The sequence below is a fragment of the Phyllostomus discolor genome, chromosome 7 (genome assembly GCF_004126475.2).
Source record: "Phyllostomus discolor isolate MPI-MPIP mPhyDis1 chromosome 7, mPhyDis1.pri.v3, whole genome shotgun sequence".
NCBI lineage: Eukaryota > Metazoa > Chordata > Mammalia > Chiroptera > Phyllostomidae > Phyllostomus > Phyllostomus discolor.
The window spans coordinates 112224612-112246178 of NC_040909.2; the positions used below are offsets into that span (position 1 = coordinate 112224612).

The 21567-nt window shown below is 34.8% G+C and overlaps 1 protein-coding gene across 2 annotated transcripts in view; it reads right to left on the reverse strand.

Annotated features, from left to right (window-relative positions):
* RNF19A (ring finger protein 19A, RBR E3 ubiquitin protein ligase) overlaps positions 1-21567 on the reverse strand; it is a 45962-nt gene that overhangs the window by 23201 nt on the left and 1194 nt on the right. For both annotated transcript variants that reach the window (XM_028533622.2, XM_036031308.1), the window contains exon 2: positions 3194-3947. In XM_028533622.2, coding sequence (XP_028389423.1) covers positions 3194-3867 — 674 coding nt within the window. In that variant the 5' untranslated portion in view covers positions 3868-3947. The remainder of the gene's footprint in view (positions 1-3193; positions 3948-21567) is intronic.

Genomic DNA, 21567 nt, shown 5'->3' on the forward strand with positions numbered 1-21567 from the left:
AATCCATTAAAGTAGGTGTTTATATTATATTATATTATTATACTTGAGTTAACAATTTTTTATCCTCACTCAAGGACATGCTTATTCATTTGAGAGAGAGAGAAAGGGAGGCAGAGACAGATGGAGAGAAACACCAATAGGTCGCCCCTTATACGTGCCTTGACTGCGAACAAACCTGGAACCCAGGCATGTGCCCTGACTGGGAATCAAACCCTGCAACCTTCTGGTTCATGGCATGACTCTCCAACCAACTGAGCTACACTGGCCAGGGCTTTAGCTAACATTTTAGTTATCCTCTCCAAAATATTTAGAATACTAAGCTTTTTACTTTTTAACAATGAAGTCTCCATGAGAAAAAATGTGTAAAAATATCCCAAACTAGGAGTTTATGAATAATATAAAAATTTACTGATGCCCTGACTGGTGTGGCTCAGTGGATTGAGCGTTGGCTTGCAAATCAAAAGGTCACCAGTTCAATTCCTGGTCAGGGCACATGCCTGAGTTGTGGGCCAGGTCCCCAGATGGAGGCTTGTGAGGGGCAACCATTTGATGTTTCTCTCCCTCTTTTTCTCCCTCCCTTCCCCTTGAAAAATAAAATAAAATCTTTTAAAAAAATTTACTGAGAAATGTCATACATGCAAAAGGATTCATAAAGAATAATAAAACCAATATCCCTGCATCTGCCTCACAAGTTCAGAACAGTATCAATAGGTACCAACAGTATCAGTATCAGTACAGTATCAACAGTATCAGTATGAATTATCAATCATAATTCACAACCTAAACTGGAACACTTGAGAAAGAAAAGTAATGCTACTGAAAATGACACCAGCACAATAAGCATGAACTCAACTATACTGCATAAGTCAGAACCTATGGTCACCTTGTTTATCAGTGGCTGGGGAAATTCCTTGATGTCCTGTCACATCCTTCTCTTCTCAAGAGGTAACCATGAAACTAAATGTATCTATCCATTTCACTGTCAATGAGCATGTTTTTTGCTTGTTTGTTTGCTATTGTGATCATTCTTAAACATGGCTACAAACGAGGTGTCTTCTGGTACACAAGAAAAGAGTTTCTTAAAGATATTTAACTGGGAGTGGATCTTCTAAGTTATAGGGTAAATGTGTGTTAAATTTTAGTAAATGTGTTAGTAGGTGAGCTATATTCATCTATATTTTCTTTCAGTTACTTTTTTCCTTTTATTTATGTAACTTACCTCTGTAATCCATTTTGATTTTGTTCCAATGTGTTATGTGTGGCAACAATCTAATTTTTCCCTTCATATAACTAATTTCACAATTTTATATGGTGAATAATCAATCCTTTCCCAGTTGGCTTAGCATGCTTTCCCTAACGTCAAGTTCTTATATAAACTAGAATCTGTGTCAGCCCTACCTACTGTTTTCTACTAGGTTGGCAGTGTTAATATTATCTGCTATGATGACATGATCAATTGATCCAGCACAAGAGAATACACCTATTTACTGACCAGAGAGGCTGTGCCCCCTGGATTTATTATCTCCATCTCTTCTGGACACAGGTACTGAGGCTTAAGTCTCCTTTTAATTTGTCCCATCATTTTCAGACTTTTTTAAAAGAAGCTATTAAGTGCTTAAAGAAAGTTGTGAAGCACCTCTTACCCTGGGGTTCCATAAAAGATCATTAAAAACCTAGATAAAGAACAATTATATAGGCATGTTTCTCACTATTTAAATTCTCACTTTGTAAGAGTATTTCCTACAATTTGCAAATAGCTTTTTTTAAACCTAAAATTTGCCCTCCAATTTGTAATCTACTCTAATGAACGTGCACACTGCACCAGTGAAAATGTCCTGAGTTCCATGGAATGGAGTGTGATACCGTTGCATCTAAGCTGTTCCTGTGACAAAACACTGCCTGGTGCTCCAGTGAGTTGTTCAAGGTATTATTCATTATGCCTATTTTCTTCACATCTTTTTTTTTGAGAGTTTACTTCTTCATGGGTCCCACAATTTGCTTCTGCTATACACCTCAAAGCGCAGCCGACCTTGGCTCAATTTAGATAGTATCGTTAACATATTATTTTGTTATTTATGTTATAGTACAGGCTCCCTGCAGTTATAAGGACAGCATAACTTAAATTTGATATTGAACAGTATCTCTGGGTCCTTCACAGAACTAACAAATTTATAAAATATTACATAATTAGGTATCACTTTTAATGCTTTACATTACACAGAAATTCCTTGTGGATAGTTAAGTACTAGTGATACCTGGGAAAATTGGTTGGGATTTGCACAGGCTGAAAACATTATCACTTTTCTCATTTAAAATTACAGCTACAATCTGAAAATCTGCTACACCCAATAAGCTTTTTATAGTGAATTTGATTCAGACAATGAGCCCTGAAATTGTCATTTGACAAATTCACATTCCAGCCTTGTCTCTGAGATTATACACAGATAATCTTGGAAATTCTGGGTTTTCCCAAACTCTTAAAGACAATCTCTGGTTTATTAATGGTATGCTAAATCACATGCAGTGTTTATGCTTCATTATTCTTGAGGAACATTATGAAGAGTCCTTCATTGTGCTAACAACTATGCATAGTAAATGCTCTATCAGTAGGGGCTGCTGTTAACATAATAATTGAATATATAAACAAAATTATTTTATTTAAATGTTGGTAAAATGGTATTTGTAATTTGAAAACTTAAGGCAAATGAAATATATAACCTCCAGATCTTGAGACTAGCAAATACTTGTGCACCCCAACACAACACATCATACTGTGATACATATTAAGGTACCTTTCAAAAGGGTTATTTCAATTTATATAAATGATCCTCCCCAAAATAAACAAAACCCCTGATATTTACATCTATTATGCCAAAATAAAAATTCTCCAAATGGCTAGGGAAAATCACTTTTGCCCAGAACTAGACCTGCACTCTACCATCTTAGCCTTTTCCTCTGATAAAAAAGTGCTTAGGTGAATATGTAATGCAGAGACAATATAAAAATGAGTAAGATAAGTTTCCCGCCTTTAACACCAAACTCTGCCTGACACACCATATGCACTCAATATATATTTGTCTATTGAATGGATTACCTGACATGCTAAGATTTTTCTTTTGCATAAAAGTCGTCATAATTCTTATTTATCCACAGAGAAGAAAATTAACTGAAGAAAAATCTAAGAAACTCTTACCCACAGTCTGGAGCTGGACACCACCTGCAATCAGGATCTGCAACAAGCCACCGTCTAAGCATAAATTCTTCATATTTTTCCATCAACACATCATCACTTAATATCAAGCGAATATCATGAGGATTAAACCGTTCAGTACATTCTGGGCAACTGATATTAACTCTACTTTCAGAAATTTCTATCCTTAGATATTGTCGTAAACAATCCACACAAGATCTATGATGACAAGTCATTATCTCAGGAAACCTGTCTTTAGAATGCCGCAAAAGGCACAAAGGGCACTCTATAAAGTCTCCAACTTGTTTGCTGATGGAAGATAATCCATTGTCAGAGGAGGTATTTGTAGAAAAAATGGAGTTCTTATCAGTACACATTTCAGAATGTATACTTTCAATACTCGCAATTCCATCCACCCCGCCATTTAGCTCCCTTGATTTACGTTTGTTATCCTTTTTCCTCCGAAACAGAGAGCCTATTGAAATTCTTCTTTTTTTAGGTGCCTTTTTGACTGAAGGCAGGCTCACAGATGAAGCAGAAGACTGAAGATCTCGATCTGAACCCATTTGCTGATGTAAACTCATGTCTAAAATGCTCATTAGAAGTGAGTCAGGGTCTGTGTTTACACACAGACCTTCATTATATTTAAAGATAAAACTTATTTCTTGTTCTTGCATTCAGATTAAGTCATGATGTTGGTTCCTTCAGAGAATTCTTGAGAGAGTTTGATTTATAGAAGACCGTTATCATGGATGTTCTGGGGAAAAAAAAAAGATCATTTAATTGTATATTCTTGGTCTGCATGTTTTTAAAGTAAACTCACAAATTCACCGGGAAATTTCAAACATTCTTAATTATTCGATTTTTTTTAAGTAAGGCCAATTTATTGAGTATTTAACAAGAGACTATAAAACCAATGCTAAAATAACAAGGACATTCTTTAATCTTAAAAGACTCTAGATTTGAGCTGAATTTACCACAGTTAAAATCTTCTACAAAATTTTTAGCATATCACCCAGACCGCAACAATTCCCCACTGCCTTTAGTAGTTTTTTTTTAATTGATAATAAAATGTACATGAACATACAAAGAACTAAGTACAATTTACATAATCTTGAAGAATAATGTATGTGTGTAGGGGAGTACCCTTACACTGCCAGATATAACAACTTATTATAAAATTACAGTAATTAAGAAGACAGTGTGGTATATCACAAGGACAGGCACAGAAACCAATGGAACAGAACACAGTCCTGATAAAAAATCCCACATGTATATGGACACTGTATTTATTTCAAAGGTGACATTGCTGAACACTAAAAATAGCTTTTTCAAAAATTCGACAAATACAACGTAATACTACTTTACTGATTACCATCTGAGAAAAGGAACTTGGCCTATAACTCACCCATACATAAAATTCAATTCCAGATGATTTATAGTTCTAAATGTGATCAGTAACCTCATAAAACTTCTAGGATTCAATACAAGAGAATATTCTAATAGAAAGATTTCCTAAACAGAACTTACAAAAGTACTTACCATAAAAAAAAAGACTGGTAATTTAGACTACAATAAAACCAAGAATCAGGCTTAAAGGAGAGATGTCATTTGCCACATATAACTAATAAGAACCAGTATCCAGAATATGGAAAGAACAGTTATAAATCAATAAGACAAAGCAGACAATCCTATAGAAAAATGGGCAAGGGACTTAATAGGCATTTCACAAAAGGATGTGGAAAAGTACTCAACATCATTTGTCATCAGGGAAATACACATTAAAGCTATACTGAGAAAACACTACACACCCAGCAAAAGATGACTAAAATTCGGACTGACATTTCCAAATATTAGCAAAGATGTGGACTGCTGGTGAGAGTATAAAATGGCACAACTACTTTGGAAAACTGTTTAACAATATCTACCAAGTTAGAACATATACATACTCTATTACCCATTTATACTTCTTTCTATAAATGAGAACACGAGAAATAAATGCACACGTGCATCTAAGATATACCTAACAATATTCATAGCAGTATTAGTGATAAGAAGCCAAAATACTGAACACAACCCAAATTCCTATCAATAGAATATATTCACAACTTGGTAGAGTAGAACCAATGAAAATGAACAAAGTATTGCTACACACAAAACAAGAATGAATTTCACACAAAAGAATGTGTTGATATAATTCCATTTACATAAAGTTCAAAAACAAGCAGAACTAATCTATGATGCTACAAGTCAAGGCGGTAGTTACCTTTTGCAGGGAGGCACAAAGGGTACTTTCACCTGTGTAGTGGTTACAAAGGTGTGATCACTTTGTGATAAAACATAGACCTATAAACTCATGATTAACACACTCTTCTGGATGATTGTTATACTACAGTTAAAGGTAAAAAACAACAACCCAAAAACAGCTTCTAATATCCACACGTATTCTTGAGAAAGTCATATTGATTTCCCAATATAAAATCTAGAAAAAAATTTCACTCAGGCAATCTTTATTCATGCCCACCGGTTCATGCTTTCCCATTATTTGCAGTATTCTTCCTTGATTGTGAGGAAAATTCCTATATTTTCTTCTTTATATATGTCTTTATTTCCTCTTGCATCTCAAAATGCTTTCTGTACTCCAGGGTTTTATATATATCTATATATCTCTCTCTCTATATCTATATAGGACAAGGTCCCTGAGATAGATTCTGTTCTACATAGAACAGAATTGTGGGGGAATTTATCTCAGGGACCTTGTCCTAAGAGTTTATTATTTAAAATATAAAACCAGTGGCACTTAGTATCACCTGAAGTATTTTTTGTAATACGTACTTTTAGAAATGTGACAGCCATAAAATCTATTATCCAAATGACAACCTTGTGCTTTTAATATTTAAACCAAGACAACAGGAGCAAATTGGAACATATGGTTATCCTACTTAGGAAATCTTTCTAAAATGTGCACATACACAAATGCGCCTCAAAAAAAAAAACAAATTTGAATACTAAAAATTTAGTATTTGTGTATGGTAAAAAATACTATAAAGTAGAAAGGCATGTCCCGGCTGTTGTGGCTCAGTGGACTGAGTGATGACCTGCAAAACAAATGGTCACTGGTTCGATTCCCAGGCAGGGCACATGCCTGGTTGCAGGCCAGGTCCCCAGTGTGGGCAGGGGTATGTGCAAAAGGCAACCACACATTGATGGTTCTCTCCCTCACTTTCTCCTTCTGCCTAAAAATAAATAAATAAATAAATAAATAAATAAATCTTAAAAAAATAAAGTAGAAAGACATATTAGGAAAGACATGATATATTAGGAAAACATGAACAACAATGAACAAACTTCCTCACTACACAAATAATTTATTTTATTTTTATTTTTAAAAAGATTTTATTTATTTTTAGAGGGGAAGGAAGGGAGAAAGAGAGGGAGACAAACATTAATGTGTGGTTGCCTCTTGCACACGCCTTATAGGGGAGTAAAGAGAGGGGGCACATGGCCTGCAACCCAGGCTTGTGCCCTAACTGGGAATCGAACCAGTGACCCTTTGGGTTGGCATTCAATTCATTGAGCCACACCAGCCAGGGCTACAAATAATTTTTACACAATAAGTAAAAGACATACAACCTAATAGCAGAATGAGCAAAAATACAAAGAGAGTTTGGAGGAAAAGAATTATAAAAATTATAAGGTAGGAAACAGTGTTCAACAATAATCACTGCCAGAGAAATGAAAATTCAAACATTAGATACCATCTTTGTGCACATTCATTATATTGACGAAGGTTGTTAAGGGTTGGTCAGTGTGTACTGAAAGAAGCATTTCACACATTATTAGGAGAGGTGCAAATCAGCACAGTTTTGGGGAAGCCAATTAGACATTATCTATTAAACTTCAAAACGGAAATGTTCCCTAACCAGCAATCCTACATGTAAAATTTATCCTTCAGAAAATATAAGGACACAGGTGTGCAAAGACATATTGTGCAAGGAAATTCACTGAGGCCTAGTTGGCAGAAGCAAACAAACAAAACAAGACAAAACCAAAACAAAACGAGACCCTCACAAAACCTGGAAATAACTTGTGTCCAATAGGTAAAAAATAAATGAACCAACCATGATTTGTGTGTAATGATATGGAAAGATCTCACTATGCAGTTCTGAGTGAACAATAATAATCGCAAAATAGTATGAACCATTTGTGGAAAAAAACACACCCACACAGGCTTACATATGCACACAATTTCTAGAAAAATGTTAAAAGAACATTAACAATGGTTACCTGAGGGAGAACAATCTTTAGTGCTCACTTTCTGCGTTCTGCACAGTTTAAGATGGAATCATGAGCATCTATTACTGATAGTTTAAAAAAACAACCCTAACTGAACCTCACAAACAACAAAGAAAAATATTCTGCCCTAGAACTACCTAACCAAAATGAGGATGGGGTCTATAGCTTGTGTACTTTGGAAATGTTCTTCAGTAATTTAGTTGCAAACTCTGGTTAAGAACCACTAATACTAAAGATGGTTTGCTATATATTCTCACTTAAAACAAAATTCTATAGGCTTTGCCTCCGAACCAAAGCTCCCTGTTTTTCATTACTTTAGGTACTAAAAATAAAAGTTCCATTAAAAACAACTCAGTTTATAGTCACTGTCAGCCTACAGGGTTATGTAAGGTACTACTTAACAACCTATGGTTGAGAGATGATAAGAGAGACTTATAAAAAGAAATCCATGTAACTTAATAATAACCTTCTGTAAAAATAATACATGAAGGTGTCTATAAGCATGTGACTGAAAAGTACTGGGAATGCCTCAATCAAGGAGACTTTGGGCTAATTTCAGAGTTGAAATCGCATTTGCTAAACCCTGAGGTTATCACCATAAACAAGATACACATGGTCTTTATCCTCAATGTGACATGTCTGGAGAAGAAACATGTATTATAAAACCAATAATTATAAATACATATACATAAATTTCTGTCTCTGTTACTACAGCCACTGAAAATAGCTGAGACAACTTTTACCAAATTTAGAGGGACTCTTTAAGACATTAAGACAAATAATAGGCTAACACAAAATTCCCCTTAAAAAGGAAGCCATCCTGAAAATCACCTGAAGCAAGAATAACAAGATTACACACAGCAGAGACAGAAGATATATCAATATCTCATCCCACCACCCCATCGAGATTTCCCCTCAACTTAATGATTTATAATTTCCAAGTTCTAGCAATATATATTTTTTCATTATTCTGACTTTGCAGATAGAAAATCAGAGACTGAGTATTAAGAACTAACCCTAATCATTCAACCAGTATATAAAAGTAAATTTATAGGAGTCACCCAGCCTTGGCTGGGTGGCTTGGTTGGTTGGAGCATTATCCTGTGCACCAAAAGGTCGTAAGTTCGATCCTTTGGGTGCATACAGGAGGCAAATGATTGATGTTTCTCTCTCTCTCCCTCTTCCTCTCAAATCAGTAAAAATATATCCTCAGGTGAGCATAAAATTATACGGGTCACCCATAACAAAGGTTTTTTCCAAGTTCACCAACTTTTTCCTCTACCATTTCCAATCTGCTGTTAAACACATTCAGTATAATTTTCATTTCAGACATTGTACTTTCAGTTTTAGAATGCTTAATTACCATTTGGGAATACACTGTCTTGCCATTAAGTCACATTTTCCTGATTCTTCACATGTCCAGCAATTGCCTGTTAAAAATTGGATACTGTAAATATGTTAAAAGCCTCTTATCCTCTCCTGAAGAGTGAGGACATTTATTATACCCGGCTGTTAAATCACTAGCTGATCAAGTTGACCTTGTGGAGACTTGGTTTTATGGTTTTTAGAATGGGTCTGTGATGAGCACAAATGTCAAACACCATTCTCCCCTGCATAGGGAAATGGTTGAAATCTCTAGTCAGCTTTTTCAGCCAGACAGCTACCGTCTTCCATTGAGCTTCTTGGAATCTCCTATGCATAGTGCTATCTAGTTATTTGAGGGGAGTTTATCCATAAATTTCAGGGACATAACTCCCTCCTTTCTGGTATTTATTCACTCAATTTCCAGACATCCTGGCAGTCCCAAACCCCAACTCCTGACATCTCAAGCCAGTAAGACTGTGGTTTTTTGCTTGATTTCCAGCTGCCCTGTGCTGAATGGACTTCTTCCTCAAGAGGAAAGCTGTATAACTTTTTTTTTAATAGTTGCCAGTTTTTCTAAGAATAGCTTTACCTAGACTCTGAGACACAATATTCTTGAGTGTGTATATTACAGGAAATTTTAGCTTCAGCTTAAGTATGTATTTGTTATCTCTACAATAGAAATTACTGTACTGTTCTTAAAAAATTATCTTTAAAAGGTTTTCTTGCATTATATAATACTTGCAATTATAATAGCCTCTAGGAATAACTAAATTTGTTAAACTTTTTTCTTTTACTACAAATAACCTGTTTAAATATTTATTTATTTAGTCTTTCAAAAAATATGTTCAATGCTTATCATGTGCCAGATACTCTTCTAGGTGGTATGGTATATATACAATAGTTAACAGAATAAACTAGGCCCCTGGAACTTTCATTCTAGTGCATCAAAACCAGGCATTGAACAAGGACATTTCAAGACTATGTCTTCCCCAAACAATAATATGACTTTGTAAGGACCAAAATTGTAATAATGCGATTCTCCCCACCCCCCATAATTTTGAAATTAAAAAAATCCTTGGCTTTATATTTGGCATATACAGTAGTCCCATAATCTAAACAAGTATGAAAATCCATTTTAAAGCTATTGTAAAAGACTACATATACTTTCACAGCAGTCTATTTTTTATAATGGCAATGGCTTTCTAACACAGTAAATAGCAAACAATTTAACCTTTTGTACCAAAAGGAATGACTAGTTACCTGACCAAATGATCTACTATAAAGAACATTCATTTAGCTCATTGGGCATAACTTCAGAAAACAATATTGGTAAAAAAAATAAATAACAGGAGGGAAATCCCAAAATTTGACTCTACTCTCTCATACTGGTATGTTTCCTAGGGCAGTGAGAAAAGAAGTATCTATCTTTCCATAGCATCTTCTATATAGTGAGTTGCAAAGAACCACCTATCAAGTTTAAATATGGCTAGGTACAACTTAACGTAGTAGCTGACTACCAAAAAACAGAATTAATTACAGAAGCCATCCTTTTATCAGACCATAGCTAGAAGTGATGTACTAGAAATGCTGTATCAGCACACAGTTAATTTTTGGCACAAAGTAAATAAAGCTTTTGTAAACCTGAACCATCTCTATATGAGAAGTTAGAGGCACTAAATTGTTTGAATTTTCATATGTGACTTTTTGCAAACAGAGATAAACCACTAAATTCATTATAGTGAAGTTTGTTTGCTATTGCTCAAAAAGGTTTTTTAAATGTTTAAAATTATTTTTAAGTTATGTCATTTATCTTGCCATCTCAAATTTGGAAATGACATATTTTCCTCTAATAAATCCCAGTACAGCTACCAAATTCAGCTAGAGCAGCAATGCAGGCTCTAGACATAATTTTGCAGCCCAAATAATATTAAGGACACAGACTCTCTTATAAAAAACTGACTTATTACACATCTCTTTATACGGTCTGTTAAAGTAAAAATATAACAGGCACAATAATAAATTTTTGGAGAATAACAATGATTAAAAGTAACAACGCCCCTGGCCCAGTGGCTCAGTTGGGTGGAGTGTTGTCCATACACTAAAAGGTTGCAGGACTGACTCCAGGTCAGGGTACATACAGGAGGCAACCCAGTGATGCTTTTCTCTCACACTGATGTTTTTCTCTCTATGTCTCTGTCTCTCTCCCCCTCCTCCTCCCTCTAAAAAAAAACAATGAATCAATAAACATATCCTCAGGTGAGGATTAAAAAAAAAAAAAAAAAAAGCTACTGCGTGGGTAAGCTTAAGAGAAATCCATGAAATTTCCAAAACTCTAACTAAATTGTGAATATATATATATTCCAAGGATAGAATCTGTAGCTATCAACATTCTCCAAGGAGTTTAAAGTATAACAAAAGGTTAACTGCTAGTGCTGAGATGTTGGATTTTAATCTGTCAGAAGTTCACATCAGTTTCTATAAATCTTTTCTGTTCTAATTTAACTTAGTACAATATTCATATCTGGACCAATTATTAGCTCAGTTAGATTATACTTCTATTATATTAACATTTGAAGTTACAGCTCTTTCCAGAAGAATTAAGCTTTTGAGAAGGTTAAAAAACAACTTTCATTAAACAAATGTCTCAGATTCATAATGCAAAAATAAACATGAGGTATTTAGATGGCCTAGAGTAATGCATCACATGTTTAAAAAGCAACATCATACAATAAGGCTAATCAATATTGTATTTTCAAAGGGTAGTTGATTATAAATATGTATACAAAGATACTATAGTGTTCTATCATCTTTCTTAAAATGGCACTTATCACTGAAAACTGTTTTTAAGTTTCTCATTCTTCCTAAATCAGTATCTGTACTTGAAATATAATGTCACAAGGAGGTAAAATATTTGATGCCCAATGAGAGTCAGCAATGGTGGTGGAAATCTAAATGTCAATTACTTGAATGTATCCTCAGAAACATGAATATATTACATGCAGAGATACGAAAATCTGGGTTCTACAGATTGCTATACCAACTGGTTTTTTGGCTTTAGTTCAGTAACAACCTCTCTGTATCATCTATAACAAAGAGAAAACACAATTGTGGCAGAGATGTTGTTAAATACTCACCTGTTTCATTTTCTTCTTGAGCATATAGAACTACACTTTCCATTCCCCTTGCAGCTACATATAGCCATGTGTCCAGTCATGACCAATGCAATGTGAGTACAATGATGTATGGCCTTTCCAAAACTAGTCCCTAAATAATCACTTTAAATATCTTTCAAGTTCTCTCTCTTCTCCAATTGGCTGGCTGAATGCAGCAATTCTAGTGGTTAACTCCAAGCAGGCCTTAGGGGACAGCTGAGTCACAAGATGCAAGAAATCTGGACACCTGAGTCATTCACACATTTCTTTGTGTGAAGTGGGAAACGGACTTTTATTGTGTTCCACCATGAGATTTGGGGGTTGTCTGTTTCAGACACAAATATCTTACCCACCTAGCAGGGGGAAATAAAATGAGGTAATAATTTAGAGTAGCTTGGGGGGGAAATGTTTTAAATACCAGACAAATATGAGTAATGATAGTATATATTTTATTCAGAGAATAAAGTATGGAATTTGGAGTCACAAAGTTTGGCTTCAAGTTCAGCCTCTGACACTTATTAGCTAACTGTGTGATGCTGCGTTAAATTACTAAGAGTTTCAACTGTAAACTAGGAATAATAATAATGCCCATAGTCCATACAGATAAAATAGCATCTATAAAGAATTTGGCATAAGGTATAGCACAAATGTGACTAAACCATTTACTGGATGAAACTGTTGGAAGGATTATCATACTTAAGGTTAGAAAAAAAATAAAACAAACAGTTGGGTCTGAAATGGCCTTTCTGATGTAATCAGAATAGCCAGCCACTTAGAAGTTTGAAATGCATCCTTATAGTACATGAATTTCTCACATATAAAAAATACAACTAGTGTTTTCAGCCTTGTGTGTATACACCTACAAATCACCCTGAGTAGTCTTTTTAATATTAAAAATGGGATAAATAACTTCAACTACTTATACATGGAGAAAGAGAAGGTAATTCAATTGATCATTAGTAATAGGCAAGTACCAATTTCCAGCAAGTTTTCTCAAAAGTGAGTGCCTACCAAGTCTCAAATATACTACCTTGAGCCCTAAGATAGTTTCTATGATCTCCCAAAAGCAGAGACTAATATTTCAGAATAAACTTTTTCTATAAGCTACACAACCTTCCCAAAGAAAAAGTTCTTAAACAGCTTCACAAATACACACCTGCCACATTCACCTATTTAAGCCTATTTGTGACTGGGCAATAGAATAAAATGGTACTTTGTGGTTTTAATAAAACTCATTACTCAATCTATTACAAAAAGTAAGCTGCTGCAGAAAGAAAAGGCATTATTCATTACATTTTTTCAATTAAAAAAAGATTAAAAACGTTTTGGCTAGTTCATTCCAGGCCTTCTTTATTCAGCGGGCAAACAATACACCAATAGGAAAATAGCAGAAAAAGCAGAGTGCAAAATGTCAGGTATGATGGAGTGTCCAGAGACATGATAAAATTAATTTTAAAATAAGTTTAAAAAAATATCAAGCTGTAAAATTTTTTGAACTGGTTAAAATACTCATTGCTACAGATCAACAGAAGAGATATAATAACCTAGCCTGAAATCTTAGCCAAGTTGTCTACTTTTTTGAATTTCAGTGTCCTTATTTGACAGCTGAAGTGACTAGACCAGATAATGTCTAAGCTACTTAGTTCTAAAAGACTGATTCTAATATATAAATATAGAAAGTTTTAATATACAGCATACTCTAGGATTAAAAGTGGATAACTAAGATTTTCTAAGATAAACATTTTTTGTTTCTTTTAAAAATATCTCTAGCCCTGGCTGGTGTGGCTCAGTGGATTGAGTGCTGGCCTGTGGGAAAAAAAGGTCGCTGGTTCAGTTCCCAGTCAAGGTACATGCCTGGGTTGTGGTCCCCAGTTGTGGGTGCCCAAGAGGCAACCATACATTGATGTTTCCCTCACTTCCTCTCTCCCTCCCCCTCTCTCTAAAAATAAATAAAATCTTAAAAAATAAAAATAAATCTCTAAATTCTCTCAAGTGCTTGTGTGTGTGTGTGTGTGTGTGTGTGTGTGTTTTGCCTTAGTAAATCCAGTGGAATGAGTATAATCTTTGCAAACTAAATTTTACAAGTTTCACTATTAATCTGAATAATCCTACTATTTGGATAATTACGAGTATTTTTTAGTGTTGGGGCTAATTTTGCCCTAACCACTATTTTAGGAAGTTTTTAAAAGTAAAAATTATTGATAATGCCAGCATCCTGCTTCTCTTATTTTGTAAGTTCATTTGCCTCTTTCTCCTAAAGAACATGAAGGGTAAGGGAAGAGGAGACTTCTGGTAGGTAAATCATTGTGTGTGTGCTTAATTTTATGATGTATGTACATAAGAAAGTAGAGCACAAGCTGGAAGAGCTCTTTGGTAGAAGTTCTAGAAGCTATTTTTAAAGTTTTCTTGAAATTATAAAGTAATCCTCAGAAGGAACAACATCTTGGAAAATAGGCACAATAAGCAATATGTGTCTACTTTCCTTTGGATACACAGCATTCATGTAGTCGCTCTCTAAATATGTCCCCCCAAAATAAGATCAAAACTGAAACACAAAGTGAAATATTTATTAATTTGGTAAGGGAAGAAAAGGGAGTATTTTCTAAAGAAAAGAGAAGGATCTACATAAGAATCATACAAGTAAACAATCATAAAGGTTTATTATTGTTATGGTTTTCTCACGGGGAGGTCAGAAGAAACAACAGAGTCAACTATAATTCTACAATATACTATAAAATTAGATGCATTAGATATTTTAACTATAGACTCCTGGGAAATGTCAACCTAAAGATCAATTTGAAAAATCAGCAATCGAGAGAGAATGGGTGTCTTAAATAAGTAATGGAGATACAAAGAATGAAAAGGCCACAAACCTGGAAGTATTTCACAAATACTAGTCATGCACAGGTGCAGATGCACCTGTGAGTACCCACTGGCTCTTCTCAGAACACTGCACCAAGTTTACTTGGCTGTGGAACCTATCTTTCTAGTGACACTAGTGTTCTAACCTAACCTTTTACAAAGTGAGAAAACTGTAGTCTACGGCTCCTCATTCTAATGTATTGCCACTAGCCACAGGAGTCTACTTCAGTTTATAAAATTTAAAAAAATTTAAATTTCAGTTCCTCTGTTTACTAGTCACATTTCAAATGCTCCATAGCTATATGTGGCTACTGGCTACCTTACTGGAATGCAAGTCGAGAACCTTTCCATTGTCATAAAAAGCTCTATATTGAACAGCAGTGGTCTAGAGATTATTTGATTTATCCACGTAACTAATGTGGCAAAGCTAAAGTCTCAGTCTTCTTTCTACTATCTTACTACCCAGACCAGACCTGCATTAATCACCTGGTTTTTTTTAAAAAAATTTAAATTTATTGGGACAACACTGGTTAATAACATTGTGTAAGTTTCAGGTGTACAATTCTATAATACAGCATCTGTATATTTTGTATTGTGGATCACTTGGTTTCTGAACGATCATAACTGTCCTTTTGTTAGGATCTACTTACAAATCTTCCATTTGCTTCCACTGGTAAATACATTTCAAACTTTGCATGGCATTCAAAGCTTTCCACAATCCAACCTTAATTCCTCACCATTCTCCTACATAAAAACCACACTCTAACCAACTGATCTATTTATTAAATATATCAACAAAATATAGTTTCACCTCCCTGGCTTTTCGTAAGCCTTTGCATGGAATATTCTTTTTCATCTTCTTTGCTTATCTAAAGTCCTGCTCTTCTTTCAAGGTCCAACTCCTATCTTACCTCCACAAATCCTTCTAGGTCATTATTTATAAACAGATTACTAAAAATTGTTTCATACTTTTAAATAGAAGTTTACAATTTTCTGAATACTTCATCTAAGTATTTTATGGTGACTCTTTGCTAGAATTTGGAAAAAAGTTAAGCAGAATAAAGGAGAAGAGAAGTGTGTGTAAGTCTCGTACTGATTACAATATTTGAAAGGGTGACCAGAGCTTACTAAAAAGATAGCATTTAAGCAAAGTACTTGAAGGAGGTGAGGGAGTTAGTTATGTGGAAATCTGGGGAAAGAGCATCCAAGGCATAGGGAACAGCCACTGCCAAGGTCCTACAGCAGGATTGTGCCTGAAATGTTCAAGAATAACCCAGACGTCAGAAGTGGCCAAAGAGAAATGATCAAGGCAAAGGCTATTAAGTCAGGTTATAAAGGGGCCCGATTGTGTGGGGCTTTAGAGACCACTGTAAGGACTTTGGCTTTTATTTTAAGTGAAATGGGAAAACTTTGGGGGCTTTTTCTTAAAAGATTTCATTTATTTATTTTCAGAGAGGGGAAGGGAGAAAGAGGAGAGAAACATCAATGTGTGGTTGCCTCTTGTGCGCCCCCTACTGGGAACCCAGCCCGCAACCAGGGCATGTGCCCTAGACTGGGAATTGAATGGGCAAGCCTTTGGTTTGCAGGCCAGCACTCAATCCACTGAGCCACCCCAGCCAGGGAGACTCTAGGGGCTTCCAAACAGAGGTTGTTTAGAATCTGAGTAATTTAAAAGGGTAATTCTGGTGTTAAAAATTGAATGGAAAGAAAGGGGCAAGGACAGTAGCATGGAAAACAGTTTCAAGGCTACTACAATAATCTAGGATAGAGATGATGATGGCCTTATCAGTGGAGATGATAAAAATGTTTTGATGCATGTTTTGAAGGTAGAACTGATAGAATTTCCTGATAGCTTCCAAGAAGACTTTGCTCTATTAACCAGAAGGCTAAAACTGCTGGTCACTGAAATGAAGCTTCGAAACGAGCAAGTTTAGAGAGAAGTTAAGAGCAGGAGTCATATTCAGATATTTAAGTTTTGAGATGCCTTATATATCTTAGGTGGCAATGTGTATCCAAATACCTGTTTGACAAGTCCAGAGCTCAGGAAAAATGTCTGGCCCAGAGATACCAATCTGGGAGGGGTTTTTATATAGATGGTGCATAAAATCATGAGCATGACTGAAATCACCAGAGTGAATATAGAAGGGTAAGGACTGAGCCCCATGGCATTCCAACATTAATATAATGGGAAGAAGAGGAGATACAGTAAAGGAAATAGAAAAGGTGGAAGCGGTACCTTTTAGGAATTATACCTTCAGCAGATAAAACTTGTTGTTCTATCCCCATCAGTAGTTGGGGATGGACCCTCAACCGCCACCCCCCCAAACATAAACTGTACCTTAAGAAGTCAAGAACAAAAAAGGGACAAATTGGAAGCAGTAAAGGAATGACATGACAAAAAATAATAATATTATAGGATATAACCTTTTTTCTTAGGCCTGTTGAAACTTGAAGGTATTAAGACACTTCTGATATTTCTAAGAAAGGATTAGAATTCTAAAGGAAGGACAGTCTAGTCTCTGATAGTTACAATGCAGGATATAAAAGATATAAACATAAATCTCTGGCTTACTAAAAACTTTTGAGTATGTATTAGTTTCCTGTGGCTGCTATAAAAAATGTGAAGTGATGCATGAGTGGGAGTGTTGTTGTGATAAAGCTGCCAATCACCAGTCGCCCATAGCTGCAGCCTTCTGAATCATCTGAATAGCTTCCACAAAGGAATGTTCAAGCTTAAGGCAAAATCTGATGCAGGTTCGCTGCTCTACTCGTTCAGTCATTTGGAGTGTGACAGCCACACAGTACACATGCCCACTCAACAGTGAATTCGTCATTGTTCATGCATGCCCATTCCAGTCTACTCTCCTTGGCTTTCAGGTTACATCAACATCTTGCAAACTGTTCCTGTTGTATTAATAACGGCTGGACTTTTTCCGGACAGACCTCATATGTTACAAGAACATCTTGTATTAATTATGCATTGTGACTGATTCCAGTGGGAAAGTTAATAGGACCCTCATATGCAGTAGTCTCAAAGGGACTTATTCCTTTGTTTTTATACTGAGACTTGTTACTAATAATGAAAAAAAATCCTTGTAATAGTCTTGAGTAGTTGAGTATTTCAGAGATATAATTTATACTAATCCAATGAAACAGATGATAGAACATTCTTCCTCATTTTATGTGCAGGGAAAGAGAATGAAGCACAGTCATTTTGGGGAAGTTGTAAAACCAACAGAAGCCAGCTATCTTGACTTTCAATTCAACTCATTAATTTCAGCTAAATGACATAAGAGTTTCTGTATTTGGTCTCAAAGACATGAAAAAAATTTTGGTAAAAAGGAAACAACATTTCATACAAAATGCCCCTAAAGCTATGCTATCTAGTGTAAGCATGTACTGGATTAAGTATGAATAAAAGAATGTAAAGTCACCCACTAATACACATTAAAATAATATTTTGAATACGCTGTGTTGAATATATTATGAAAATTAATTTCACCTATTTTTTTATTTTTTAATGAGGCTAACAGAAATCTTAGATTACATTTATGACTCACATTATATTTCTATTAGATAGTCTTGCTGTACAGAGTATTATGAAATACTTTACATTATACACAATTTATTCAGTTAGCAAACAGTTATTCAACACCTATTATTATTGGGCTTTATGCTAAGTGCTAAGACCATAAGAGTGAACAGAGAGAATGGGCCCTGCCATCACAGAATTTACATTATTTCCTACACGTCTACTGCACATTTCACGTACATTATCATTTGTGATAATACATAAGAGTAATTTAATCTATGATATATTATTATGCTATGTAACTTTATCTAGAAGCCTAATATTACCACATTCCCAATAGCTTCTCCTGGTTTCTGGCTCCTTTCCTCTAAGCAGTTTGCTCCCTGCTTATGGCTCACCTCTACCAGAGCACCTCATCAATTGGCAAGCTGCCTGCTATTCACATTACAGCAGGGCTATTTATACTTCCAGGGGTCTCCAGAGAAAGGCAGAGGTTGAAAATGCTAAGTGTACATAATTTTAAGGGGCCAAATCTAATTTTTTAAATCCAAGATTGAGTTTTGAAGTTTCTTTTGGGCCTAAACAAACTAGGGTGATTTTGAGCAGGCTTTTGCTGCATAATTCAATGTACAAACTTATTTGAAGGCTAAAACAACTCCGTATCAGTTTTATACTACTGAGGTTTTCGCAATAGAAAACTCTCCCAAATAGAACTTTTAAAACAAATTAACAAGTAGTACATCTCGAATAAATGATTTTTAAAATTAAAAAGTAGGCAACATCAATTGGACAAGAATATATAATGCTTTTAAGGCTAATGGCCTACCTTTCAAAAATAATATTTCAGGTTTTATTGACAGCTACAAAGAAAGCAATATAAACAAAAACTACTTTATCAAAAGGTGCCCATTTTTTTCCCCTTTAATACAGAAAACATTACTGACATATGATAGGTATTGAGAAACAAATGAAGTACTCACATTATAAACACCCAAAATTGATTGCACTGCAATTTTTGGTTGAAGTCTACCACCATCTGAAATACAGATGTGTTCAGCAAAGGAGTATCAACCCTCAATCTTTAGTTGTGCAAGTGTGGTTACACACATACTTGCTTCAATGTTATACATTGTCTGTCAGCTAATCAAGAGCTGATATTTCATGGCTTTAAAAAAAAAACTAAGGAAAAATAATAATTACTCCTGACTGTAGAAACAAAATCAGTGAATAGCTAAGAAAAATTTAGCTATTCACTGTAAGTAATCAGATTAGCAATTTGCTACAAAGGAGAATCAATCCAAAAATCTTTAAGCTAAAGTATTTCATATGTGATCATGGGTCCTTTCAGACCAGCATAAAACTCCACTAGTGCTAGTTTGTCAAATACAATGGAGTACATAATCAAATATAAATTTAGAAATTCAACTTTTCTTTGGTTTTCAGGGCCACATGGCCTAATTATATGGGCCTCCATCAAAGAGCATAAATAAAGCTTAGCATGAAATAAGCCAATGACAATCAACTGTCACTTCTTAGTAACGTCAGAAAAAAACCCAATTTTCTACTATTTCCTTTATAACCTAAGTGGAGAAGAAATAGAAGAAGGTAATTCAGATGTATATGCAACAAAATTTACTCCCATCTTACTCTATGCCCTACAATTGACTCAGGACTTTGGCATGTTATCACAAATATTTGTCTTCCCTCTTGTCCTTGAAAAACTCAGAAAACCACATTTTTCAGTACTCAGTGCCCTCCAGGTTAAAAAAGGGGGGAGGGGCATGGTTATGATGAGAAACTGAGTAATATCTGTAATAAAGCTGTATGTTTTAACATAAAATCAAAACCTGCCATAATATACAAGATTCTTTCAAATGTTAAAAAGTTTGCTTCAAATCACCTGTATCTAATCCTACCTAACAACCCCATAACAAATAGCATCTTTCAATCTGATCTCATTAAAGAAAGGCGACACCAAGTGCCTTACATTCACAACTGCAAAAACATTACTTCGTGACTCCCCTATTTCAAATTTGTGAAGTGCATTTATTTTCCACCAAGATGCTGAGGTATCTTTAAAAACAGATAGAAATCTCACTACCTTTCAGATGTTAGGTAGAAAAAATATGATTTCATTTAGTCAAGTAAAAAGGCACCCAAAATTCTACAAATCACCAATTTTTTTTAATCCAACATTGTTTAGATGACAGTAAAATGTACTGTCCGTCGCACATTTAAACTTTACTCCCAACTGAGGCATCCCCCAAGTAAAGCAACAATGTTTCAAGTAACAACTATTTGGAGTCTAGAAACTGGGTTGTGTTTCAACTCTTAAAATAATGTTATAGTTCTAGAAGTTAATTTTACTGGAATCCAGGGGAAAGTTTAGAGATACTAAAAAAAAGAAAAATTTAAAAAAATACACTAATGTTAGTTGCCAGATATAATTTTTTCCTCAGAGAGTCACCTTGCAGTGACATTAAAATAGTTTCCACAGACACATTAAATTTAAATTTCAATTATATTGTATACTGTAGTAAAAAGGATAATATTTAACAAATAAAAGGTTTTTATTGTTGTGTTGCATAATTTGGTTAAGTCCCAAGACTTAATTCTAAACCTCTACTCTGGAATTGCATGTAGCAAGGAAAGAACGTTTGAAAACAAGAGTTAATAGGTCATGCCATTTTCTAAAGAGAGAAATATTTACATTTTAATTCAGTTCAGACAGCTGGGTGTTAAGGAAGCATAAACAGATAAATACGGTAATAGCGTGCATTATAAAGAGAAGTAGTAAGAGTCGCATTTTAAGATGATTAGGGGAAAACTGAAAATGAAATTTAGGGAAATCATCAGGGTTCATATAACCAAAAGGGTCATGGAATCAAGTGAAAGAAAGGAAAACAAGCAAGCAAGCAAGCAAGCCATATTCTTAGCCGCAAAAAGTGAAATGGAAAGATCACAAACAGTTTAAGGCAACGGGTCACAGGAAAAGGTTGCTTTATGTCTCCACTGTTTACTAACATATAAAAACTAGCATTTCCAGCCAAGTTGGGTTTGAAATTAAGAGGCACTTAAACGCTGTCCTTTCCAACGTCTACCCAAAATAACATTCTGCAACATTTTGAATAGCAAATACCAACCAGAATAAAGCACCTTCATATATCTCT